The 25752-nt window shown below is 46.2% G+C and overlaps 1 protein-coding gene across 6 annotated transcripts in view; it reads right to left on the reverse strand.

Moving 5' to 3' along the window:
- Positions 1–25752, reverse strand: part of AKAP13 (A-kinase anchoring protein 13) — a 319519-nt gene that overhangs the window by 140803 nt on the left and 152964 nt on the right. For all 6 annotated transcript variants that reach the window (XM_040256976.1, XM_040256975.1, XM_040256972.1 and 3 more), the window contains exons 6-7: positions 7552–7750; positions 1870–4891 (exon numbers count right to left, since the gene is read on the reverse strand). In XM_040256976.1, coding sequence (XP_040112910.1) covers positions 1870–4891; positions 7552–7750 — 3221 coding nt within the window. The remainder of the gene's footprint in view (positions 1–1869; positions 4892–7551; positions 7751–25752) is intronic.

The following is a 25752-nucleotide window of genomic DNA, read 5'->3' on the forward strand; positions in this document are numbered from 1 at the left end:
CCATTGCTTCATCACTGGTTACTTCTCCCTGTCCTTGGAGGCCATTAGCATGGAGCACACATGACTCCTCGAGGTGTCAGGAGAAACCCTCCCACACACATCCACCCACTCCAAACCCACAGACGCTGTTGAAACTTGATTTCTGTCTCATTTCCCTTCCTGCAGCCTTAAAATCTTAGCCCCAATTCCTTAGCCTCCTTAATGTATTTGTGTACCACTAAAAACCAAAGCCTGAAACTCTTCTTGGTATCTACCTTTTCTCATACGGTACTCTGGAGACAACCTTACTTAGTCTGTAACTTACTTGGGTTAAATTCTGACTACTGAGCCGGAAAGAGAAATAATTCCAGCCCATGTGGCCAAAGACGCAGCACCCAGATGAAAAGAACATAGCTGGGCATCAGCTTACAGCCACTCCCATTCTTCTGAAATGTCAACCTGCCAGGGCCCCCAAAATAGACCTGTTGTTGTGCTTTATTTTAAAAATTAAAGACCTTCTTATTTAAATCCTGAGATTGACAGTGATAGAAATTTGTTCATGGCTAACAATCAAAGATATTAAGAAAACAAAAAGCCTGAAGCCACCAAAACTACTACTATGGGTTTCTTAAATCCCTCAACTGGTAAAACAGATTATAAATGGTTAAAAACCCTTTATCAGGAAAAATGGCCACTGTGTTTAAACGGCTCTTTTTCCAAAGCAACTTCTTTCCTTCTTCTGTTCGTTCATTTCTCTTCCTGCCCCACCCCCACAACTCTTAACATATAGCTACAGTAAAGGGGTTTTTCAAAATTTAGAAGGAACTGCAAAAACAATCAAACGATAAAAACAAAACAGGCTTCTTACCTATGAGAGTCTGGGGACGAGCATGGAGATAGGTCCTGTATCTCTGGGAAGAGGTGGTGGTCTCAAAGTGTGAACTCAACTGACCTTGTCAAAACCCAGTCCGACTTCAGTTTAAGCCTCAGCCTCAACCCCCAATAAGAAGTTCTATGCGGCTGGTCTCTTTCCCCCGAGCACCAGTGGCTTCTCTTTGCTCCCTCTGGACATGGTTACCCGCAGACAGAACGGGGCTGCTGCCGTGTGAGCAATCTGCTCGCTGCAGCTGCTTCACCGAGATAAGCAGACACAACGTCTGCCCTGTGACAGCGCGGCAGACCAGGCTCGGGCGGAAATCCTGTATCCTAGGTTCTGCGCGGCGCGGGGTCCCCAGTTCCCAGACGGCTGGCTGCCCAAGAGCCACCGGCAATGGGATAGGAGGCCTGCTCCTCGGGCAGGAAAAGTAGGGCGTTCCCTTCCCCCCAGCCTCCACCAATGACCTAATGCCACCATGTGGGATGCTGGGCCATCGGCTTAGAAAGATACTGCCAGCTGTTCTGAAACCACCCTGACTCTAAATGTGCTCAGGACACGGACTAAGATGGTGGGCAAAGAAAGGGAGTTTCAGGTGTGTAAATAAAACACACTTTGTCGGCACTGTGTGTCACAGTTCTCGAGAAAAAGGACTAAGACACGTGACTCAAAACATCTGCTCCATTCCTTTATCATTCTGGAGCACCTGGGATCTCGGAGCTGTTTTCCAGGTTAGGAAACTTGCAGCTGTTCCAGTGAGACAGACAGAGCATTTGTAGGTTCTGAGCTATCAAGCCAGGGCTCCGGAATACAGGAAGCAAAATCTGTCCCAGTCTGACATGACGTGTCTCTCCGGATGGTGTTGACTGGTAGCCTGGCAACCAACCCAGTGAACAGACCCAGTGAACACACAGCCTCTAAACAGCAGTGACACTTGTATTTTTACCAGCACATCCCAGAGACTCTGAAGGGAATCTATCCCTCAAACGGTTGCTTGTGTACTCTGTGTGGCTTACCTGTCTCTGGTGCAGGTCCTTGGACAGGCAGAATAATCTCTGGCTCCTCGCTTCCAGCAAAGCACTGCTCAAGGCTCCCAGAGGCTTCTCTGCCACCACTGTCCACGGGCGGGGTCTCTGTAGGCTGCAGGGAGCTTGTCTCCCCGGCGGAAGCACGGGCTGTGGGCTCCGTCCCTGGGACCACACTGGGAGGCCTGGGCGGTGACCCATGCGCGGGAGCCCCCTCTGTCATCAGTGCTCCGGAGGCCTTGACTTGCTCTATGATGGAATCCACGATGCGGCTGGCAGCCTCCTCGATGGAGTCGGCACCCTCGGGCCGATGCAGGGCTTTGATGGAGACAGTGCAAGGCAGAGCGGGGGCACCCCTTGCCTCCCCTGAGGGCCCCGTCTCTGGGGGGCGTTCTCCACCCGCAGGCTGAGGAGGGTCGTGATGCGCCTTACTGTCCCCCTGGGCCTCCTGCAGGCCAACAGAGCCACAGTCTGCTCCCTCCAGCTTCTTCTCCCCACCCGGAGGCACCACCAGCTCCGGGGGCGCAGTGCCCTGGGGGTCAGTCACGCCTGCGGCTGGTGAAGCTCCAGGCAAACCCAGGATCATATTCTCCTCCTGACAGGATGAGGCGTCTGGGGCGTTGTGAGATATATCCTTTGTCCTGGCCCCGAGGGCTTCTTGTAGACCACGGACCCGGGCACCGTCCAACACTGCATTTCCACTCACCTCACATCCAGCGCTCTTCCCCAGGGACGGGGTGTTTTCCACCTCAACATCTGGAGCCGAAGAAGCTGGACTGCAGTTTGGCACCTCGGACCCACCTGCTAACAGACTTGGCGCTGGAGCTGAGCTGCTCGGCTCTGCACCTGGGGCGTCCTGGCTGGAGTCTGCAGCCAGACGGGCTCCTGGTGGCACCAGGCTCTGTGCGGCCCCACCTCCCGTCGGCCGGGAGGCTGCTGGGGCCACTTCCTTGTTGGGTTTAGCTTCTGTGTGAAGACGGGCCAAGGGTGTGCCCAGGGAGTCACCGGGCTGCAAAGCTCTGTCCTCTGCCCCAGCTGCTGCGCCGGGCTCTTCGGGGACCCCCAGGGCCTCTGGCACAGGAGGCGGTGGTCTGCACTCTTCCTGAGATGTTTCTGAGCAGGGAGCGCCATCCTCAGTGCTGGGACAGGTCCTGGCTTTACCCTCGCCTCCTGGGCCCTCAGGAACCACCTGAGTTCTTCCTCCTTCAGTCGCAGTGGCCTGACCCCCAGGAAGCAGGGCGGAGACGGTGACCCCCTCGACGGCCGGGGCTTCAGGGGCCGCTGAGGGGGAGGGGCGCTCCTGCTCCCCAGTGAGTCCTCCGGGGCCGGTGTTCCCCATGCCGGGCGGTGGGTCTAGGGCCACGGGGAGTGGGCCCAGGCCCGCTGCACCGCCTTCTGGAGGCTGCTCCTCCAGACGTCTCGCGTCTCCGTCAGGCCCATCTCCACCACCTGTGTGTGGTTGGAGGGCTGCTCTTCCCTTTTCACTCTGGGAGGGGACAAGCAAGAGTGCGTCATCTTTGGTTACTGATTCACTGCCGGGACTGCCTGCCAGAGAGATAGTCCCGCCTGGTGTCACAGCCGGGCATGACACCCCTTCTTTCTCAGCCTTGTGGGGAGCGGCCTGTGGGTGTGGAACCACCTCAGCTGGATCTGCTGACGATCTCTCCGCTTTCAGATCTTCTCCTTGGCTTTCTTTATCTGAAACTTGGAGAGGAGAAGCATCCACACGTTCTGGGGTGTCTTGGGTGTTCTGAGTGGAGTTGGCCTGCGGGCCGCTCAGGCAGCTGGCAGTGGGCGGGGGCCGTGTGCCGAGCTGTTCTGTGGTCATGCTCTCAGGCTGGGGGGCTGTGTCGTCACGGTGTTCTGCAAGCAACACGCCACTAGACATCCCTGTGCTTGGCTGACACCCAGGGGCTGTGCAAAGTTTATCACTCCCAGCTGTGGAGCAGATGGGTGATTCGCTGTCTTGGCTGTGAACACTAGATGACTCCGCTTCTGATTTTGGGGTAGGCGTCACATCTTTGTGAGGCCCGGGCAAGGTTAAATCAGAGGGCGACCCTGGTGCACACACGCTGGCTAAGGGAGTGTTGGGTCGGAGCCCCTCTGAAACCTCGTCGCCTGCAGCAGCTGGAATTAACTGAGGGTTCTGGGCTCCTGGAGTGTGAGCACTCTCTGTACAGCTTTTAGAAGTTTCAGTTTCTACAGTTTGGTCAATGGCAGCTTTGCCATTACTAATTGCAAGGACCGATTCTGCAGGTTTGTTAGCATCCAGGGGACTGGTGGCCAAGACACCGTCTGGAAGGCTGACTCCATCCACAGGCTTGTCTGTGACTTTTCCGGCAGAGGCTCCAGCCGTGCTGATACTGGGGTCCTCAAATTGTTTCTTCATACTCTCTTCCACTTCAAGCATGTTCCCCCCGATGGCAACATTGGGGTGCACGAGGCCATGTTCCCTTTCTCCTGTAGCCTCGGGGGCACTGGCACCTGCTAGTGAAGCAACCACCGGCCTGCCTCCAGAGCAGGCCTGGGCCACGGCCCCCTGCAGGACGCTGCCTGGGGACCCCAGGTCGGGGGCCACCACCAAAGACGTAGTTTCTTCATCTCTGACTCCACAGGGCGGAAGGCCTTCTGGGTCCTCTCCTCTGCCATCGGGCACGCTCTGAACACAGCTGTCGGGAGCAGATGCCACCCCAGGGTCTGTGACAGGTGCTGGCCCCACCTCACCTCCTGTTCTCTCCACACCTGTGCTCTTCTTCCTGCAGGAAGGGTCTGTATCCTCCTCCTCGGCCACATCGGACACATCACAGGAGCTCTCAGTCTGCCCCACGGTGCTCCTCCGGCAGCGCTGACAGCTCCCAGCAGCTTCAGGAGAGGCAAGCTGCTGGCTGGCTGTGGGCTCTGATGCTCGGAGAAGAAAGTGACCATCTGCATCCTGGTCACGGGGGGGACCTGAAGGTTCCTGTGCTGTCACCACTGAGGGCATGAGACTGTCCATCTGCTTGAGGCTTGTTTTCTAGGAGGAATAGAAGATGTTTTTTAAAAAACTGACCATGAGAAAAGATGTCACTGACATCTGTAAGCGAAAATTCTGTGGGAGACAAGTCACTAGCATTCTAGCCCTTCTAAAGTCACAGGATGATCCAACCTAAATAAATGCCAATAAACGCTCCCTCGGCCCTGACCTCAGTTTCCTGATAGCTGCATAATCGCTAGAATGATAAAGATGCCAAGAAAATACAATATGGCTATTTTCTCTACTATCGACTTATTTTAGAAAGGAGATTAAAACTGAGCCTCAAGAAACCTTATTTTAAAAAAGCACAGTTGAAAAAGCTACCTTTCATAGGGCCTTTAGAGGGGCAGAGGCAGCTTCCTTCCTGCCTTGTATATACAAGTAAAAACAAATCCTGACCAGTCTGGTAAACTCTCTCTTCAACCACAAGGAACAGACACATGCTCCCATGCCCGGAATTCTTACCTAGGAGTTATACAGCATCCCTCAATCTCCAAAACAGGCTCTGTTCAATCTAGGTTAACTATTTTAGTTATGGGGCTATAATAATTTCAAAAGAGTGGCATGATTCAATTCTTTCTTTCACTTTCTGATAAAGAGTTCCTCTGTTCCTCTACTACTGAATATTAAATAACATATCAAACGAGCAAGAGGGAATTTTTCATTATTCTCAGATGGTACTGTGCTTTGAGGATATTTTATAGGTCATCTCAAAAATAGGTCTTTGCAACTTGAGAAACAGACATAGCCAACTATATGGGAACGGTTAGAACAATCGTGGTTAATAATCTGGTGCAGAACGCTATGCTGTCACATATTCCAAATGTTAACAGTGAAGACTACAGTGAAATCGGAAAAAGATATTTATAATGTTTTAGAAAATAAATAAAACAGTTAATCTAAAGATAAAATTATGTAAAAATCACAAGCACATGTTAGACGAAGCTTGGGAAAAAAACAGAGAGAAACAAAACACGTCTGATCGTTAGAGAGGGTTTACCTCTGTATCAAAGTTTCAGGAACCCTTAGAATGACACTGTTTTTTGACTCACATGGTTTTCTCTCCTTATTTATTTTTCGGCCGCACTGCACAGCCTGCGGGATTCCTGGCTTCATGATCACAGACTGAAGCCGGGCCATGGCTGAGAAAGCCTGAAATCCTGACCACTAAGCCACGAGGGAGCTCCCAGAACTATTTTCTGGAACGCCTGGTTCGCTCCTCACTCATCATTTACTCTGTTAGGATAATCTCTCGCACACACCACGTGCCACCGTCTCACTCCTCCAGCCACTCGGCCCCTGTGCCCCCAGCCCTGGACCATCACCTGCCCCTGTCTGCGCACTGGGTCGCATGTGAAAGTTCACATGTGTAAGTGTAAAGCACGTCAAGCTCACTCAGATCCTTCTAATAAGACAGTACGAGAAAAACAGGTTTGCACTGAACTGCTGAGCTACGCTTCTTTAAGAGAACTCAAAATCGCTTGCTTCCTTCCTCCTGAGATGGTGATCAACTCCAAAGAATGATGAAAACGGGTCACTGAATTTAACAAAGGGTGAACATGACAGAATGGGGATTTGGAGGAAAAAGTGGCATGGCTTGAAAGATTTTAGATGCTCCTAACACATGTATCTTCTCACTGTTCTAATTTCTCATGGTTTCTAGGAAACTATTTCCACATCTTGTGGGTAGCTCTGGCATCTGCAAACTGCTATTTCTGAATGGACTACCATTCACCCAGTAGAGGAGCTCTAAAGAAAACCTGAGTTTTCAGCCATCTCCACAGAGGAAAATAAAATGACATCTAGTTTGGAATAAACACAACCCAGAGAGGCAGAGGCAAGTGCGTCTACAACCCTGCCATGAAGTGTCCTGGCCCGCCGGTCTCTGAAATAAGGTCTGCTCCCAGAGAAGACTCTGGTGGTGAGCTGACCCCAGATGACCTTAAATGAAATTACTGCCAAGATTTTTCCAAATCAAATCAACTCTGAAATAAAATGGGTGGAAAAATTATCTAAACTTAGCCTTTTAGATGTTACAGCCAAGAGAGATGGATCCACATGACGTGTATATTATCCATAATAAATGCCACCAGGGAGTCTGTAATGTTTTTACGTCTGGCAACAACTTTATCTTGAAGGCTTGAGTGGATTATAAAAATCTTTATTTTTTTTAGTGATCTTTTTATGCACAACTATCAATTTAAATATAGCAATGTGGTCATCACTCATTGAAAGAGTTGAGGAAAGACTTTCTTAGGAAATTTGGTTCCTGTTCTTTAGCAACAATCTCAGAAACAGTTTAGCTCATTTTGTTTTATAAAGTTAAACCAACAAATTTACAGTGTTAAACAAATTTCCTTTTAAGCCAGAAAATTCTAGCTCTAGTTGTTGCACGGTTCTCTGTCGGCAATGTGTGTCTGCGTAGCTTTCATTATTTTAAAAGCCTGGCAAAAACCAATGAAGAATTTTCCCAGTCTCCTCTTGTCACTACCCCAGTGCTAAGCTCTATCGCTATAAATGCTGACTTTGAATGCAGCTAAAACTGCTCTACAGGTTTCACAATCTCTGAGGGAAGCAAGGCTATGTTCTAATTATGGCAAAGCTCACTGGGGGAAGGGATGAGGGTACCAAAGACTCAAAATGGAAATTTCCTTCCTCACCATTAGCTGCTGTTGGATGTTCATAAGTTTAAAAATATGTCCAGTGCAACTGTCTCCAGGTAGTGGGGGCTCCTGGTGTGGTTCAGACTCGGAGGTTAGCATATAGACGTCCAGCTCTCGGTGATGCCTCACAGAACAGTCTCCGTAAGGGATTTCATAGGACAAACTGCTCCAGGAGTCTGGTTCTCCAGCATCCTCCCTGGAAAAAAGCAAATGCTGGTTAAGGGATACATATGCATGTGTGTGCTCAGTCGCTCAGCTGTGTCTGAGTCTTTGCAATCCCAGAGACTACAGCCTGCCAGGCTCCTCTGTCCATGGAGTTCGCCAGGCAAGAATACTGGAGTGGGTTGCCCTTTTCTTCTCCAGGGGATCTTCTAGACCCAGGGATTGAACCCACATCTCTTAGGTCTCCTGCACTGGCAGGTGGGTTCTTCACTATTAGCGCCACGTGGGAAATTCCAATACATATGTATATTCTCTATATAAAACACGTGAATACACTGTAATATATATATTAATATATAAAAACATACTAATATAATATACACATATAGTCAGCCTCTCAGGCATAGGTTAAATTCTCTAACTCTTATGTAAGCTTTCTAACCTCACTGCTCTTTGAGGCTCTGCTCCAGAAAGTTGGTTTGCGCAGTTCCTAGGTAATTCAGACACGTAACTTCACAAGAAGTCACATATGGGCTAAATGGAGAATGCAGGATTCCTTCCTAAGGATGTTCTTTGACCAAGATAAAGAGAAGACTGGGATCCTGAAAGAGTTAATATTATGCTCACAAACAAACAATGAGGAACAATGTAAGGAGAATGGTTTTCCAAAAAAGAAAAAAAGCAAGTCTTCCTAAGCATTTGTCTTAAAATGGGTTACAGCATATGCTAATTGTGGTCAATTTTACTTAGAAGGGAAGAAATTAATTGCTCCAATCTATGCAAGATCAGTCCAATTTTTGTTAAAAACAAGTGGAGGAGGTATCCTCAAAATTCTCAAAGTCAAAACTATATAGAGAAAAATACTATGTCTTATCATACTATACTTGTCAATATAATTATCAAATCCTATTTTGAATAAAGCACTTGGTTCCAGTAACATAAATTATAATTTTTTAAATTTAAAAGATGACCAACTCAGCTCAACTCAAATCACTGCAGATGCATCAATATTCAAATAAAGCCAAAAAAGGCATAGGTAAGACAAAAGGCATTTCTGGGATAGACCTCAAAACATGAAATCTCTTTACATGGTTCTAATAAACCAGTATGTTGACAAAAGTGTCCCAGAGATTCTGGAAGAAGGCAGAAAGTGGTGTTGGGGATCACTATCATGTTTTAAAAAGGAAGAAATGAACGAATTAAGACATGTCACTTATTGACAAATATGAGAGGGAAACATTACTTCAACTGTCAATCCAGTGTTTTGTCCACTAAATCATACCTGTCCGTCCTTAACAATTCACCAGGGAATACATGGAATTTGAAAACTAAAAACATGTTACAGTAGAAAATCTATAACAAACTGGAGAGCCATATACTGGCTGAAGGTGACAATTGAGGCTGTTCCAGAAGAAAACTATTACAATTTCCATACTCAAGCAAGACTCCCAACAGTTGCTTAAAATATGCCATGCTAAATATCTTACATATTTACCAAGTAAGAGTGTTAGTATGTCCAACTCTTTGAGACTCCAAGGACTGTAGCCTGCAAGGCTCCTCTGTCCATGGGATTTCCCAGGTAATAATACTGAGGTGGGCTGCCACGCCCTCCTCCAGGGGGTCTTCCCGACCCAGGGATTGAACCTGCGTCTCTTATGTCTCCTGTATTGGCAGGCAGGGTCTTTACCACTGTGCCACCTGGGCTGAGGGGACACTGGCACTAGCTCTGCTTAACTCAGGCCTGACTGGCATATCTGCTTACTCAGATCACCACATACAGCCTTGCTCCGATCAGGAAAAAAAAATCCCTTGAAAACACAACTTAACTTATACAGTACCATAAGGTGTGAATCAAACACACAGCAAGCCAAGAGGGGGCTGCTGGCCAAGGCAGAGGCAATTAAACAGTGATCCAGTCCATTCCTGGCAAAATGGCATTTTCTACCAACCATGCCACTATTAATTCTCAAACTGCTTCTTTTGTAGTAAAGAAACCTTGGGACATTCCCTGCTGGAACCACAGTCTGCTTGCCTCCTATCTCTCCCACGCTCTCCTGCCAGAGGAGCGCGCACCGACTGCCAGCAGCGCTAACCCTACCATCTCCCAGTTCATCAGCCACGCGGACTGCTGCTGCTTTCGCGCCCACCTGGAAACCAAGTACTAGTAAGTGCAATTATCCTCCCACTGGCTTCCATGAATATGTGCTGCTGTGGACACTCTTGAAACCCACCTTGCCTGTCCATCTGCGTAAACCCCACCACTCAGCAAGTATTTACATGCGAGTATTCTCTGGGCCGGTCAACCAACCCCAAATCCTTGTCCTGCCTGTGGGAGTCTGTGGACTTAGCAAGGGAGGTAAGAGCAATCAAGATAAAACACCCAGTGTTCTGGAGACAGCAGGGGTGGTGGAAAAAATGAAGCAGAGATGGGTTTGCAGTTTTAAATGTGGTGGGTCAGGGAGAACCTCAATGAAGTGACCCTGAGGCCAACACATTTTCTGCTCTGCATTCAGCACTGTATAAAGCCTTTACTGGATCCACAAATAAAATCCAGCAAGGCTCCATGAAGGTGTGCTACAGCATTAAGGACAATTGTTACTAAAAAGTGGATACAACCTAACCAAGCCAGTAACTAGCTGGCTATCTGATTAATTAAAGAAAATATCTACACCTGTGTGCTAGTCTTATAAGGGAAAGCCACTCAGTTGCATCCGACTCTTTGTAACCCCAGAGACTAGCCCGTCAGGCTCCTCTGTCCATGGAATTTTCCAGGCAAGAATACATGGGTAGCCATTTCCTACTCCAGGCGATCTTTCCAACCCAGGGATCAAACCCATGACTCCTGAGTCTCTCTTGCATTGGCAGGTGGATTCTTTGTGCCACTGAGCCACTAGGGAAGGCCTACAGACTATTCTGTAGTCATTAACTATAACTCAAATAACAGTTCAGTAACATTGAAATCTATATTCAGCAAGATAAAAGGCAAAAAGCATTGAGTATAAATAGTGAAGTGCACAAATTAAAACAGTGTTACAGTGGTTGGGTTATAGGTTTATTTCTTCTCTGGGATTTTTGTTTTTTCTTTCTTTTTTATTTTTGGCTGTGCTGGGTCTTTGTTGCTTTTGCATGGGCTTCCTGTACCTGTGGTGCACAGATTTCTCACGGTGGTGGTGTCTCCTGTTGCAGAGCACGGGCTCTAGGCACAAAAACAACTCCAGCAGTCAGGGCTCCTGGGCTCCAGAGCGCAGGATCAGTAGCTATGGCATGCGGGCTTAGTTGCTCTGTGGCCTGTGGGATCTTCCCAGACTAGGAATTGAACTCGTGCCTCCTGTGAATGTGGATTCTTATCCAATGAGTTACCAGGGAAGTCCTCTCCTCTAGGATTTTAATTAATGTTGTAAGTAATTTTTTAAAGTCTCTATTCAGCCAGGCCACACTGCTGCTCCGGATCGCTTTTTACTCATGTGTGTTAATCCATCCCCACAGGGGTTACCAAAACGTTCTGTAATTCCCTCAAAGACCCAACATTAACCTCATCTACTTCATCCTCAGGTGATCTTTTCTCTCTTCAGAGTGAGAAGCTCAAGGCCATGAACTAACATGAACTAAGTCCACGTTTGCCCAACATTAAACACATCTGCTTGGCTCCTCTAACTTCAGGGCACCTCTCTGAATGGTGGGTTTGCCCTGTTCCCCTATCAACTGCCCTCTGGTAACCAATTCAGGCATCACCCCCTGGATGCCTGTAGCTTCCCACCTGCTCCTGGAGCAGTTCCTTCCCCATCTGCCTACAAGTACCATGAACACCCCAGCAGACAACAGAGCAGAGGAGAGAAAGCTGCAAAGTGTGTGTGTGCCAGCAGCAGTCTCAACCTCACTGCACCAGCCCCCAGAGGACATCTGACACTGTCTGCAGGCATTTCTCACTGTCACCCCTGGGGGCGCGGCGGTTGCCCTCCGAGGCACGGGACCACGCCCTAGGATACAACACAGAGTCATCAGGCCCCAAACTGCCAGTAATGCTGGCGTTGAGAATCACCGCTGTAACCCCTCTAATCTGCACACAACACCCACCACCATTCCTTCCCTTCTGCCTCCCCACTGGCCCTTGAAACAATTAAAGGCTTTGCCATTTGGAGCCTACTCTCTCCCTTGGTGGCTTGCCTGCCAAGTGCAGAAGATGCTGGTTCGATCCTTGAGTTGGGAAGATCCACTGGAGGAGGAAGTGGCAACCCACTGCCTGGAAAATTCCGTGGGCAGAGGAGCCTGGTGGGCTACAGTCGGCTGCTGCTGCGTCGCTTCAGTCGTGTCCGACTCTGTGTGACCCCATGGATGGCAGCCCACCAGGATCCCCCATCCCTGGGATTCTCCAGGCAAGAACACTAGAGTGGGTTGCCATTTCCTTCTCCAATGCATGAAAGTGAAAAGTGAAAGTGAAGTCACTCAGTCGTGCCTCACTCTTTGTGACCCCATGGACTGCAGCCTTCCAGGCTCCTCCATCCATGGGATTTTCCAGGCAAGAGTCGGGCTACAGTCTATGGGGTCGCAAAAAACCCCAGCAGACTCAAACACCACCACCATCACCTCCCCTATGGCTTCTAAGACTTCTCTATCATGGGTCTCCATTGACAAAATAAACCCCGAAATCCAGTGAGTCTGAGTTTCATAGAATCTAAAAATGGTGACCTGATTCTTCTTTTAAAAACTTTTTCTCACTTGATGCCCTTAAGAACCCTCCTATTCATCCACTGTTTTTTCTCTGGCTTTTTCTTTCTCTTCTCACACCTTAGTTGAACACATGTCAACTTCCTGAACTTGGGCTTCTATTAAATGGCAGGCACTTTGCTAGACACCAGGGCTACCAGGATAAGCATGATATCTTTTTCAAGGATAAACAAATACCGTTCTAAGGTCAAACATGGGATTCCTGTCCGGTGACCACAATGTGGCATATGCTGTTACTGCCACCTCCGTGGAAACAAAAAGCAGAAAGAATCTCACGGGAGTTTTACCCCTGCGTGGCATATTATGCCCTAAATACATTTCGTTGACTTTACAATGCTGTTACTTGTAATAATAACATCATTTTAATGTACTACTAAGGAGGAAAATAATGGTTTTGAGTTAAATTATGACACAAGCTAGAAAAATATATATTTCAACAGAGATAACAGAGCATAAACACAGTCACCTGTTACTCTAAATACTGGTAGGGGTGGTACAAACAGTTCAAATAAACAACGGTCCGAATGTCATCTGCTTAATTTCATGTGGACACTGGCCTGGGAGCCCCTAGTCTTCAACACATGGGCAGCAGATACACATGAAAAAGGCCAGCTCAGAGGCTTGAGATAAATTGCAACAAAAGTCACCCGAGACACTGGTTTTCCCACTTCTATGTAGTTGAAAAGTTTCAAACAGAAACACGTGCAGAAACGGAGCTGCTCTACCGATGGGGCCAAGAGCAGACAGGAAAGGCAGAGCCCAGGCCTCCCCGGCCGCTCTCCCACCAAGGTGGGCTGGAGGCTCCCTCCCCACGCTCTCAGTTCTGAGGGACAGGCTTTCTTTCCAGTTTAAGTTCACTTTCCTTGTTCATAGAGGAACTACTCCCTGTTCTCCTGATTAGCAGCCCTCTCTATGCCTACAGTTGGTAACTGACTTGACCCCTGACTTGCGGCCACGGAGGTAGGTGTGGGGGTGTGGGTGTGTGGGTGGGTGGGTGGGGGTGTGGGTGTGTGTGTGAGTGTGAGTGTGTGTGTGTGTGTGTCTCTCTCTCTCTGAAACCCCTCCTCCGTCCATGGGATTTCCCAGCAAGAATATTGAAGTGGGTTGCTGTTTCCTTCTCCAGGGGGACCTTCCTGACCCAGGGATAGAACCCGAGTCTTCTTCGTCTCCTGCGCTAGCAGGTGGGATTCTGCAGCGCTGAGTCAGTCACCCAACCCTTGGCCTTGTATTTCTGCTGTGAAGAAGGATACGCCTGGGTATCTAAGATTTACCTCAGAAACACACACCAGGGTGTTATGCCATCAAGTCTGGCAGGACAGGAAGGCACACCCACAAATTCATTAGAATTTCTGGTTATTTCAGCTGGTGAATTAAGAGGCGCCAGAGCCTCAGATGAGGCTTTGAGAAGAAAAATAAACAAATAAATAAAAACGAGAGAAGATCTGTAGATGAAGGCGTGTAAGTGCTGCGGGGGGGGCGGAGCGTGACAGATCTCCACGACCTCTCCGTTTTCACCCCATGAGGACACCACCACCACGAGCCAAGCACAGGGCGTATACTACCAGTGGCATCAGTGGCGCAGTGCAGGCGGTACTTCCTTACGACAACATCACAGGCTACTGTGGGTCTCGGAGAACCTCTCGTTCGGTTACACTCAACCACGCCCCAGAACAGACTTCAAGATATAAAGGACTGACGCCGTGAATATGGGAAACTTTCAAGCATCCTGTTAATATATTGTTTTCAAACCATTCTTGGGCACCCTGAGTTTTATCTGGAGAGTCCAGCTCGACTCCCAGAGCGGTCTCCCACCTCTAAGAGCTGAAAGATCTCTCATGTTGGCCTACAACTTCTCCACTCCCTGTAACCGCTAAGGAAGGCCAGGACCTCCCATCTTCTGACCGGCCGGGTCGCACTGCCCTGTTCCATCTCCCAACACATGGCGCATACTCCAATACTTGTTGGGATTTCACTCCAGGGCAGAAAAGTAGGGATATACTTTGTAAACAAATGGTTTGGGATCACTAAGAACGCACTCTTTCTGAAGGGACAGATAAATCATTGCTTCAGGGGATAAAATGCTATCCATCTATTGGTGTGTGTATGCTAAGTTGCTTCAGTCATGTCCAACTCTTTGTGAACTCACAGACTGCAGCCTGCCAGGCTCCTCTGTCTGTGGGATTTCCCAGGCAAGGATCCTGGACTGGGTGGCCATGCCATCTTCCCGGGGAACTTCGCAATCCAGGGATCAAACCCACATCTTCATTGGCAGGCGGATTCTTTACCACTGAGCTACCGGGGAAGCCCCAGAATGTATGCGTTAAGTACTCATTGAATATTGGATTCTATTTTCTTCCACAAGCAATGGGTGTAACCATAATCACTCCTTTACTGCCAAATTATTCAACAATATATCAAATGCTGAGCTGTGTTTTACATACATCACCTAATTTATTCTTCTAACTACCCTGTGAGGGAAGATGGGCAGCTGAGGAAACTAAAACCATACGAAATTTAATAACGTGCCTAACAGTCAGCTAAGCCAGAATTTGGGCTGACATTCTAAACCATCACAGAAAACTATCTCTGCTGCCTAGTTTGCACCAATGAAACAAGCTAAATATTTTTTAACATATGGACTTTGAGGGCTTAAGCTTTGGAGAGATGTGAGTTCTGGATTACTATGTATTACGGAGACAGAGTACAGTATGTGCTCCGTGACTTTTGTGGACATTTTTCTCTGTCACTTTCACTCTTGAGGGGCAACTTGGGCTCTCTTACTCCATGGTTCCATGACTTGTAGAATATCATGTTCCTCTATTGGCCAAAGTTCTCCATTTTCTGGCTTCACTTCTTTCAAGATTGTGAAAAATGGCTTTTAACATCCTACCCTGATACTAGTTGTAAATACATCAAGACATAATACATCCCCAAGATAAGTAAAAAAAAAATAATAATAATAAAGTTGACACTGGATTAACATCTAAGTATTTACTGATGTGATCAAGCTATTGATACTTCACTGTTGATTCTTCTTAATCAGATTTAAGCCACCAACCTAATTCAACAAACTGTCAGGAATTAATTTTCAGATGCAATGTTAAGCAAAGTTCTTAAACTTAATGCATTTCAGAATTACCTGGAGAGCTTTTAAAAATCCTAATGTCCAGATCACACCTCACACTAATAAAATAAAAGTCTCAAGGAGGCCCTGAGGCATCAATATTTTTTAAAGGTTCCCAGGAGACTGTAATGTACAATTAGAATCCCCATGTGATTCTAATCTGCAGCTAAGGATACCACATAGGTGTTGATTCATCTAAAAAAACAAAAGTATAGCTAAGGCTGGCAAGACTGCTATGAATACTGACGTGTTAATATATCACACCAGTATAATGTATCATCCAACTGCACTCATCTCACACGCTAGTAAAGTAATGCTCAGAATTCTCCAAGCCAGGCTTCAGCAATGCATGAATCGTGAACTTCCAGATGTTCAAGCTGGTTTTAGAAAAGGCAGAGGAACCAGAGATCAAGTTGCAATATCTGCTGGATCATGGAAAAAGCAAGAGAGTTCCAGAAAAACATCTCTTTCTGCTTTATTGACTATGCCAAAGCCTTTGATTGTGTGGATCACAATAAACTGTGGAAAATTCTGGAAGAGATGGGAATACCAGACCACGTGACCTGCCTCTTGAGAAATCTATATGCAGGTCAGAAAGCAACAGTTAGAACTGGACATGGAACAACAGACTGGTTCCAAATAGGAAAAGGAGTACATCAAGGCTGTATATTGTCACCCTGCTTATTTAACTCCTATGCAAAGTACATCATGAGAAATGCTGGGCTGGAAGAAGCACAAGCTGGAATCAAGATTGCTGGGAGAAATATCAAGAACCTCGGATATGCAGATGACACCACCCTTACGGCAGAAAGTGAAGAGGAACTAAAAGGCCTCTTGATGAAAGTGAAAGACGAGAGTGAAAAAGTTGGCTTAAAGCTCAACATTCAGAAAACGAAGATCATGGCATCTGGTCCCATCACTTCATGGGAAATAGATGGGGAAACAGTGGAAACAGTGTCAGGCTTTTTTTTTTTTTGATCCAAACTCACTGCAGATGGTGACTGCAGCCATGAAATTAAAAGACAATTACTCCTTGGAAGAAAAGTTATGACCAACCTAGATAGCATATTCAAAAGCAGAGACATTACTTTGCCGACTAAGGTCTGGCTAGTCAAGGCTATGGTGTTTCCAGTGGTCATGTATGGATGTGAGAGTTGGACTGTGAAGAAAGCTGAGCGCTGAAGAATTGATGCATTTGAACTGTGGTGTTGGAGAAGACTCTTGAGAGTCCCTTGGATTGCAAGGAGATCCAACCAGTCCATTCTGAAGGAGATCAGCCCTGGGATTTCTTTGGAAGGACTTATGCTAAAGCTGAAACTCCAGTACTTTGGCCACCTCATGAGAAGTGTTGACTCATTAGAAAAGACTCTGATGCTAGGAGGGGTTGGGGGCAGGAGGAGAAGGGGACGACAGAGGATGAGATGGCTGGATGGCATGACTGACTCGATGGACGTGAGTCTGAGTGAACTCCGGGAGCTGGAGATGGACAGGGAGGCCTGGCATGCTGCGATTCATGGGGCCGCAAAGAGTCGGACACGACTGAGAGACTGAACTGAACTGAATCATAGTATTCCCTGGAATTTATCCTACAGAAATAGTTTAACAAAGGTAAAAATTTGTAAGTAAAAAAAGAAGTTTACTGCAGCATTCATTAGTTAATTTCTGTTGGTTTTAAGGTTAAAGTTAACATTCAACTTTAAATGGTTTGAATACTCGTGATAAACAAAATACTTTAGAGAGCCTCAAAAATAATTAGAAAGATCAGAGAAATAGGTAGAAGTATCATAAAGTGATATATCAGAATACATAATGGAGTATCAGCTACAACTATTTAAGAAACTCCGGGCAATGTGGAAGGTAATATCTGACAATGAAACAAACCTGTCTTCTGGTGGCAGCATTATGAATAATTCTGTTATGTTAACCTAATTGTTTAAAAAAGGCTAATTCTCCCTCCCTGGGATCTTCCTTGCTTCTGGCCTAAGTCACAAGACAGAGGCAGCTTAGTGCATGTGTCATTGAGACTGCTTTAAGGGAACATGGAGAAATTAACCATAACACAGAAGTCTCTGCTTGGACTCTGACACAGTCACATTTAATCCGTCCCCAGGACAACAACAGGCACTTTGAACAGATCCTCCGCCAAGAAGCAACCCAGATGGACTGACCTCTCCTTGCTCAATGCATCCTCTCTTGCTCAGCCCCCCTCTCTCCCCCAGATGACTTAGGTCAGCTAAGTGAGAGAGATTTCTATGTAAATATGACTTGGGTTGATCCATTGACTGCTCACAGAACTTATGGTCCTTTGCCTATTCCACAACAGTCATTGGCTTAATACCTACTTATTTCCTTTGTCTGGGCTTCCCTGGTGGTTCAGCTGGTAAACAATCCACCTGCAATGCAGGAAACCCTGGTTCGATCCCTGGGTCAGGAAGATTCCCTGGAGAAGGGAATGGCTATCCACTCCAGGATTCTTGCCTGGAGAATCCCATGGACAAGAAGAGCCTGGCGGGCTATAGTCCACGGGGCTGCAAAGAGTCAGACATGACTGAATGACTAAGCACGCAGACCCATGTCCTTTGTCTACAAAGTGCCTGATGTTACTTAATAAGAATGAGAAACACAGGCACGTGGGAATTATTTCAAAAGGGAGAACACTGTCACTGCTGACTAAAATTAAATTCAAAGTTGGAAATGGAAATGCTAACTATTTATTAAACAAATGTTATTTCTAGCATGACAGAAATGCTTACAAAACAGTATTTTTAAGCTGATTTAAAATAACCTATTTAAACGTTAAGGATTTAAATAACCTATTCACAACAGAGGGAAAGGAGTACACATCCATTTTTTCTGACAAGCATTTGAAACTCAGTATGACAGAAAGATTAAGAGCTAAATACAAATCCCAAACTTCAGTGTAACGGTGACCATTAATAAATCAGCTGATTAACAGGCTTCAAACAGTGAAGATTTCGTGATTCTAAAGATAAACTATTTGCCTTACCTATACAAACCAATAACTTTAATCACAAGTCGTCACTCTGCAGACTAGCTTTTCTAGTTCAGGAAAAAGAAAAACTAATTTTTGTTCATTAATCTGGGCGGGACTCATCTTCAGGCATGAAGTTCATGTGACTTTATAATATGTTGTTGCTGCTGCTAAGTCACTTCAGTCGTGTCCGACCCTGTGTGACCCCATAGACGGCAGCCCACCAGGCTCCCCAGTCCCTGGGATTCTTCAGGCAAGAACAATGGAGTGGGTTGCCATTTCCTTCTCCAATGCATGAAAGTGAAAACTCAAATTGAAGTTGCTCAGTCGTGTCCAACCCTCAGCGACCCCATGGACTGCAGCCTTCCAGGCTCCTCCGTTCATGGGATTTTCCAGGCAAGAGTACTGGAGTGGGGTGCCATTGCCTTCTCTGTTATAGTATGTTACGGTCACTTAAAAAAAGAAAATTTAAGAAAGGAACCCATACTTGAGTCTAACAAACTTCTAATGATCTTGTCTATCTTTATAAGTCCCACTCCCCTTATTCAGCACTTTTCATAATTCAATTGATGAAATGGTTAATCTTATCTAGAAGCAATCAGACAAGTAAAAGAAGTCAAAATAAAGACTGGTCATGGCCTACAGGTGACATTTTTCCAGGTAACTCTCCTCTACTTTTTTCCCAGAAACTCTGTTACTTACACAGAAACCAGAAAACATTGATCCACTCTCCCTGATTTATAGCACTGCAAAATAAGTAGATTAAATGCATTAGATGTGAACTCAAACTATTTATGAAGGGTCAGATTTGTTAAAATTTCCTATTCATCACAAAAATAAAAATTCTAAAAATTACTGGAAAAAACAAAACTTCTAAGATACAAAAAACTTATGCCCAAAGCTTTAACAGATTCAACTGATATACAATTATTCTAATTACTGTGTGTGTGTTCAGCTGCTCAATCATGTCTGACTCATTTTGATTCCATGGACTGTGGCCCGCCAGGCTCCTCTGCCCTTGGAATTTCTCAGGCAAGAACACTGGAATGGGCTCCCATTTCCTCCTCCAGGAGATCTTTCTGACCCAGAGATCGAACCTGCATCTCTTGCATCTCCTGCATTGGAAGGCGGATTCTTTACCACTGTGCTACCTGGGAAGCCCATGTCAGATCACTGTAAAAGTTTCTAAACACATACTCTCAATCTACTTTATAATGATCTCATCATGGAGCAGGGCAAAGAGCTGGCAGATCAGCCCTGATCCAGGGCCTGCCCCATGCTGAACTGCAGCGATCCCTCCAGTCTGCCAGGAACCACACTTCACATTCCTAAAATCTACAGACCCTGGGGAGACAGGCCAGTGGCAGCAGAAAGAAACATCATGGCATGGATGGAAACACGGAATGTGGTACCAGCTACAGACCCACTGGACAAATTTCCTTTTCTCCCAAGGGAATACTTCACATAGGCCCGGAAACTAACTCAAGAACATTCAAGAGTTTTTTAAAAGTTTGGTCCCAACCAGTGTTTAATAATTATTTTTAGAAAACCAAAAGCATCTACCAATCTACTTTAACAGGCACACCACAAAGAGCTTCTTTCACTAATACAATGACATGGTTTTCTTTAATAAAATGTGAAATATAGGAAGCTAATCACACTACGTAGTAAAAATGGTACAGCTGATTCCTGAACAACTCAGGTTTGAGCTGTATGGGTCTCACATACATGCGAATATTTTTCAATAAATCCACTGAAGTACAACACAGTTTACAGCTGCTTGACACAGGCTACAGAGCTACAGCTACAGACGGCCAACTATGGGACCTGAGCATTCATGGACACTGGCATGAGTGGCAGGCCCTGAGGGACAGCCATACACTGAACAGCAGGACTCAGGTTTCAGAGCTCTTTCATTATAGATACTCGCAATATTCCAGGTGACAGGGTTGATGTTCTACATGTAGATGGAGAACAAAGTTCAGGTAAACCAAACAAGGTTTCACAGAGTTAGGGCTGCCTGAGGGCTAAAACACGATTTATATATATATATATATATATATATATTCATTCCATGCAATCTATTCCTAAGCACTTTAGTAACTCATGTGGATTAATGAGCTAAAAGAAAAGCTAAACGCTTCTTTAGATTACCTATTAAAAAGGTAACAGAACTATTTTCATATTAGCACATATTCTCTAAAATGGTCTGCTTATAAAAAGATCCCGGAAGATATTTCCAATATAAATATACAAAAAATTTTACCTTACTCTGTACAACCTTAAAATGAAAATCTATATCCTATTAAATAGGAGCAAACTGGGTTATATGTGTAGCAATTACAAAAATACTGTTTCTCTATATATGAAAATGTATTAAGATCTTGCTTGTTTTCAAACATTCTAATACCAAATAAAATGCTTCCAAAGTCCACTGAAAAGATAACACTACAGGTGGTATGCCATTGTGTTACAAATGTATTTCTACAGGAATTTAGTCTTCTCTGTACTCTTAAGTTCTTATTTCAGGATTATCTTAAAAAACAAACAATAAAAACACATACATTTTCAGAAGATGGTCTAGGCTATACATTTTTTCATTTATTCAAACACGCATACTCATGCAGTATCTACTATGTTTTCAGGTGTGAGAAATAATATTGACGAATAAATGAGATAGCCAAGATTCCTACCATATTGGAGGTTACAGTGTAGAGGGGTATGATTACAGTTAGACGTAAGTGCTTTAGAGCAAATCAAACAAGGTGCTTATGGCAGAAAATTCCTTGGAGTGGAGAGACTGGCTCTGCAGACAGGTGCCAGAAAATGGTCTGAGAAGATAACGGCAATTGATCAGAATCACATCAAAGAGCGAGCATGTGAAGCTGCGGGACAGAATGCATGAGGCAAAGGGTTCAGCAAGTACAAAGAACCTGAGAGGTGGCAAGCAGCTGGCCAGCGCGGCTGAGCCAACGTGGCTGTGCAGGGAAGGTGACGGAAATGAAGGGAATGTTACGAAACGAGGCCTGAGGATTCTACACAGCTCAGATCTCACAGAGCTTCACCAATCATGCAGGAACTAGAACTGTCTTCCGAGTGGGGTGAGAACATACTGGAAGAAGTAAGCAACAGGGGTGGGGAGGGGGAAGGAAAGAATGAAACTAGTGATCCTAGTAGTATGGTTAGTTAGTGGTAGCAGCTTTGGTCGTGCCAGACTCTCGGTGACTCCACAGACCTCAGCCTGCCAGGCTCCTCAGTCCATGGGATTTCCCAGGCTGGGGCGCGTTGCCATGCCCTCCTCCTGGGGACCTTCCCGACCCAGGGTCCAAACCCAGGTCTCCGCCACTGCAGGGAGAGTCTACCATCTGAGCCACCAGGGAAGTCTAGTAGTGCAGTATGAGGGTGAACAGCGCTGACTTCTACTCTCCACAACGACTCTGACACATGGGCTACTTACTGTGTTCCCATTTTTCCTGTGAGGACAATGAGGCTCCAGGAATAACTCGCCCCGGTCCACAGTAAGTGAACAACCCAGAATCTGTACTAATTCAGATCTAATTCCAAAACTTCTGTACCGCTTTAGACTATCCACAGTGACACTGACCCCCCAACACTATCCAATCATGAAGTGAAATGAAGTGTTAGTGTGAATCGTGTCTGACTCTGTGACCCCACGGACTGTAGCCCACCAGGCTCTGCTGTCCAGGGGACTCTCCAGGCAAGGATACTAGAGTGGGAAACCATTCCTCCTCCAGGGGATCTTCCTGACCCAGGGATGGAACCCAGGTCTCCTGCATTGCAGGTGGATTCTTTGTCATCTGAGCCATGAGGAAAGCCCATGTCAAATTATGAGGATACATTCAAATTCTGAAAATTCTAAGTCTGCTATAATACTTACCAGAAGCTAGTCAGATGTCAGGTATAGTAGGGGCTTCCCTCATAGCTGAGTGGGTAAAGGATCTTCCTGCAACACAGGAGACCCAGGTTCAATCCCTGGGTTGGGAAGATCCCCTGGGGAAGGAAATGGCAACCCACTCTAGTATTCTTGCCTGGGAAATCCCACAGACAGAGGAGTCTGGCGGGCTACACAGTCCATGTGGTTCCAAGAGTCAGATACAACTTAGCGACTAAATCACCACAGTCGGGTATAGTGGGCTTTCTGTCAAAATGTTTATAATATCCATAGCAAGTTTTCAGCTGTAGAAAAGCACAAACTAAGAGGCCATTCCTCAGAGGAAGGGTTACATCATCCAAGTGGAGAATCCATGGCTGGCTTCAAACCTCAAGGTCTCTGTATGTGGTACAACAAAATTCAATAAGCCCCGAATGAACTTCGGCTAACTTGCCAGCGTTCCGGCTGTTACACAACAGTCAACCATCAGTCATCCTCCGCCTTCTCAGCTTGTGTGTCGCAACTCAAAAAGAAAGTTCAGTTTGATGCTAACACACATGTAAAACCCTGTCAAATCGACTACAGAGAAAAACATTTTTCCGGTACTAGCAACACAAGTCATTGGGGAGGAAGCTCAAAGATACTTGCTGAGATACAGCAAAAGGCCCCATCAAATGGCAGAGAATAAACAATGAAGGTCGACAGTGCACCCATTTGGAACATGATACTCACTCACGGCTGCCCACGCACCACGAGTACCGCAAGCCCATCCTATTTGGGTCCCGGCTTAAGAGCAGAGGAGGAACGGCCAGGTCAGGCCTCCTCAAAGGCGTGTTTTGCTGAGTCTACTTCTGACAGGAAGTGCAGCACCTAGTTCCGTATTTGGGGGTTACTGCAACATCTTCCATGAAACCACATCACCCTCACAGTGCCAGACCTCAAGGAGTCCTACGGCGTCAACCACAGCTCCACGGAGATGGAACGAGAGAAGACAAGCGTCAGCAGAGGGGAGGTGGGGGGGGGGGGTAGGCGGAAGAGGGAGGAGGGAGGGGAGTACTGACCCATCTTAAACTGAACAGAAAGCCACTACCTTAGGTGTTAACAATACACCGCTGGACAACTTATGCTTCACACACACGTGCAGATTCTCTAGGAATCTTAGCACTGATACTCCTTCCTTTTTGACACAGTACAGCCATCTGCCCTTAACGACCCGAATGGGAACAGCACAAAGGAAGAAGAGCCCATCATTTGAACAACTAACTACTCTGTATCAGCAATTTGGCACAGATTTTATGCTGCTGAATAATTTAAAGCACAAGTTTATAAGGCGATGGTTAGAACATGAGTTGGAAAGTCTGACAGACTTGGTTTGACTCCCTACTCAGACTGTACCAGCTGTGGGATCTTGGGCTAGTCATGCTTCAATTTCTCAGCAGCTCCGTCTCCCCGTCTATAGAGTGGGAATACTAGGTCTGCTGTGAGATCAAGTGACCTTGACTTTGTAAAGTGCTACCAGCATAGCATCTGGTTCTCCCAAAGCGCTCAATAAACTGTGACTCCATGGGACGCCAGGGGCGGTGTGACTCTAATGAGTAAACCAGAAGGCAGTTTCTGAGTATTAGACATTTAAAAAGAAAAAGGCACGGAGACTCTGCTTATGGGGTAATGGTCAGGCAGCCACCCCTAAACCACTCTACCGCTAGAAGAAAACAGGATTCTGGGCTCCCTGCTGTTTCACGAGATAGCGTTACAGTTCTGCGGTGAACCTGACCAGAAAAGACGGGTTAGAAGCTGGGTGGTGGTGCAGAGAGGTGTCACGTTCACACTAAGCTGAGTCCTCGTTGCACTGCCGGTGAATCTTCGTTCCTAGCTGTCCAAATAAAGCGACGGGCTGAGTTCCTGAGAACTGCACAGGCATGCTCTCACTCAATCTGAACAGACCTATGAGGTACATGCTGTGACTTCCTATGTTACAGATGAGGAAAACGGGTTCACAGATGACAAACAATAGGGATGCATTCAAGTTCTACTTTGCTATTTTTTAAAGCCAAACAGCTGAACGCCTACCCAACATGTATGTGATCAGCGATCAAGTACATAAAGAGCACATCTCCTTATACACTCTTACTACAAAAATTCTAATAACCAATTAGAGCATACATGTATCTACTGTTACGAGTAAAACACCACAATAATTAGTGATTGTGAAAACTCATTAATGCCACTATGCACTATACAAGAGTGTTTCAGATGGTTAAATTAATAGAGAAACAGCTTGACAGTTAATATGAATATTAAAAGAGTGGCCTGGCTAGATAACTTTATGAAGATCATCTTACCTTTTCTGAGCCACTACTGTTTACAAAAAAGAAATGATACAAGGAAGAATTATATTCAGTTCAGTCGTTCAGTCATGTCCGACTCTTTGCGACCCCATGAACCACAGCACACCAGGCCCCCCTGTCCATCACCAACTCCCAGAGTTCACTCAGACTCATGTACATCAAGTCGGGTATGCCATCCAGCCATCTCATCCTCTGTCGTCCCCTTCTCCTCCTCTGCCCCCAACCCCTCCCAGCATCAGGGTCTTTTCCAATGAGTCAACTCTTCACGTGAGGTGGCCAAAGTACTGGAGTTTCAGCCTCAGCATCAGTCCTTCCAATGAACACCCAGGACTGGTCTCCTTTAGGATGGACTGGTTGGATCTCCTTGCAGTCCAAAGGACTTGCAAGAGTCTTCTCCAACACCACAGTTCAAAAGCATCAATTCTTTGGCACTCAGCTTTCTTCACAGTCCAACTCTCACATCCATACATGACCACTGGAAAAACCATAGCCTTGACTAGACGGACCTTTGTTGGCAAAGTAATATCTCTGCTTTTGAATATGCTATCTAGGTTGGTTATAACTTTCCTTCCAAGGAGTAAGGGTCTTTTAATTTCATGGCTGCAGTCATCATCTGCAGTGAGTTTGGAGCCCAAAAAAATAAAGTCTGCCACTGTTTCCACTGTTTCCCCATCTATTTCCCATGAAGTGATGGGACCAGATGCCATGATCTTCGTTTTCTGAATGTTGAGCTTTAAGCCAACTTTTTCACTCTTCTCTTTCACTTTCATCAAGAGGCCTTTTAGTTCCTCTTCACTTTCTGCCATAAGAGTGGAGTCATCTGCATGTCTGAGGTTATTGATATTTCTCCTGGCAATCTTAATTCCAGCTTGTGCTTCTTCCAGCCCAGGGTTTCTCCTGATGTACTCTGCATAGAAGTTAAATAAGCAGGGTGACAATATACAGCCTTGACGTA

The sequence above is a fragment of the Oryx dammah genome, unplaced genomic scaffold, assembly GCF_014754425.2.
Source record: "Oryx dammah isolate SB20612 unplaced genomic scaffold, SCBI_Odam_1.1 HiC_scaffold_16, whole genome shotgun sequence".
NCBI classification, from domain to species: Eukaryota; Metazoa; Chordata; class Mammalia; order Artiodactyla; family Bovidae; genus Oryx; species Oryx dammah.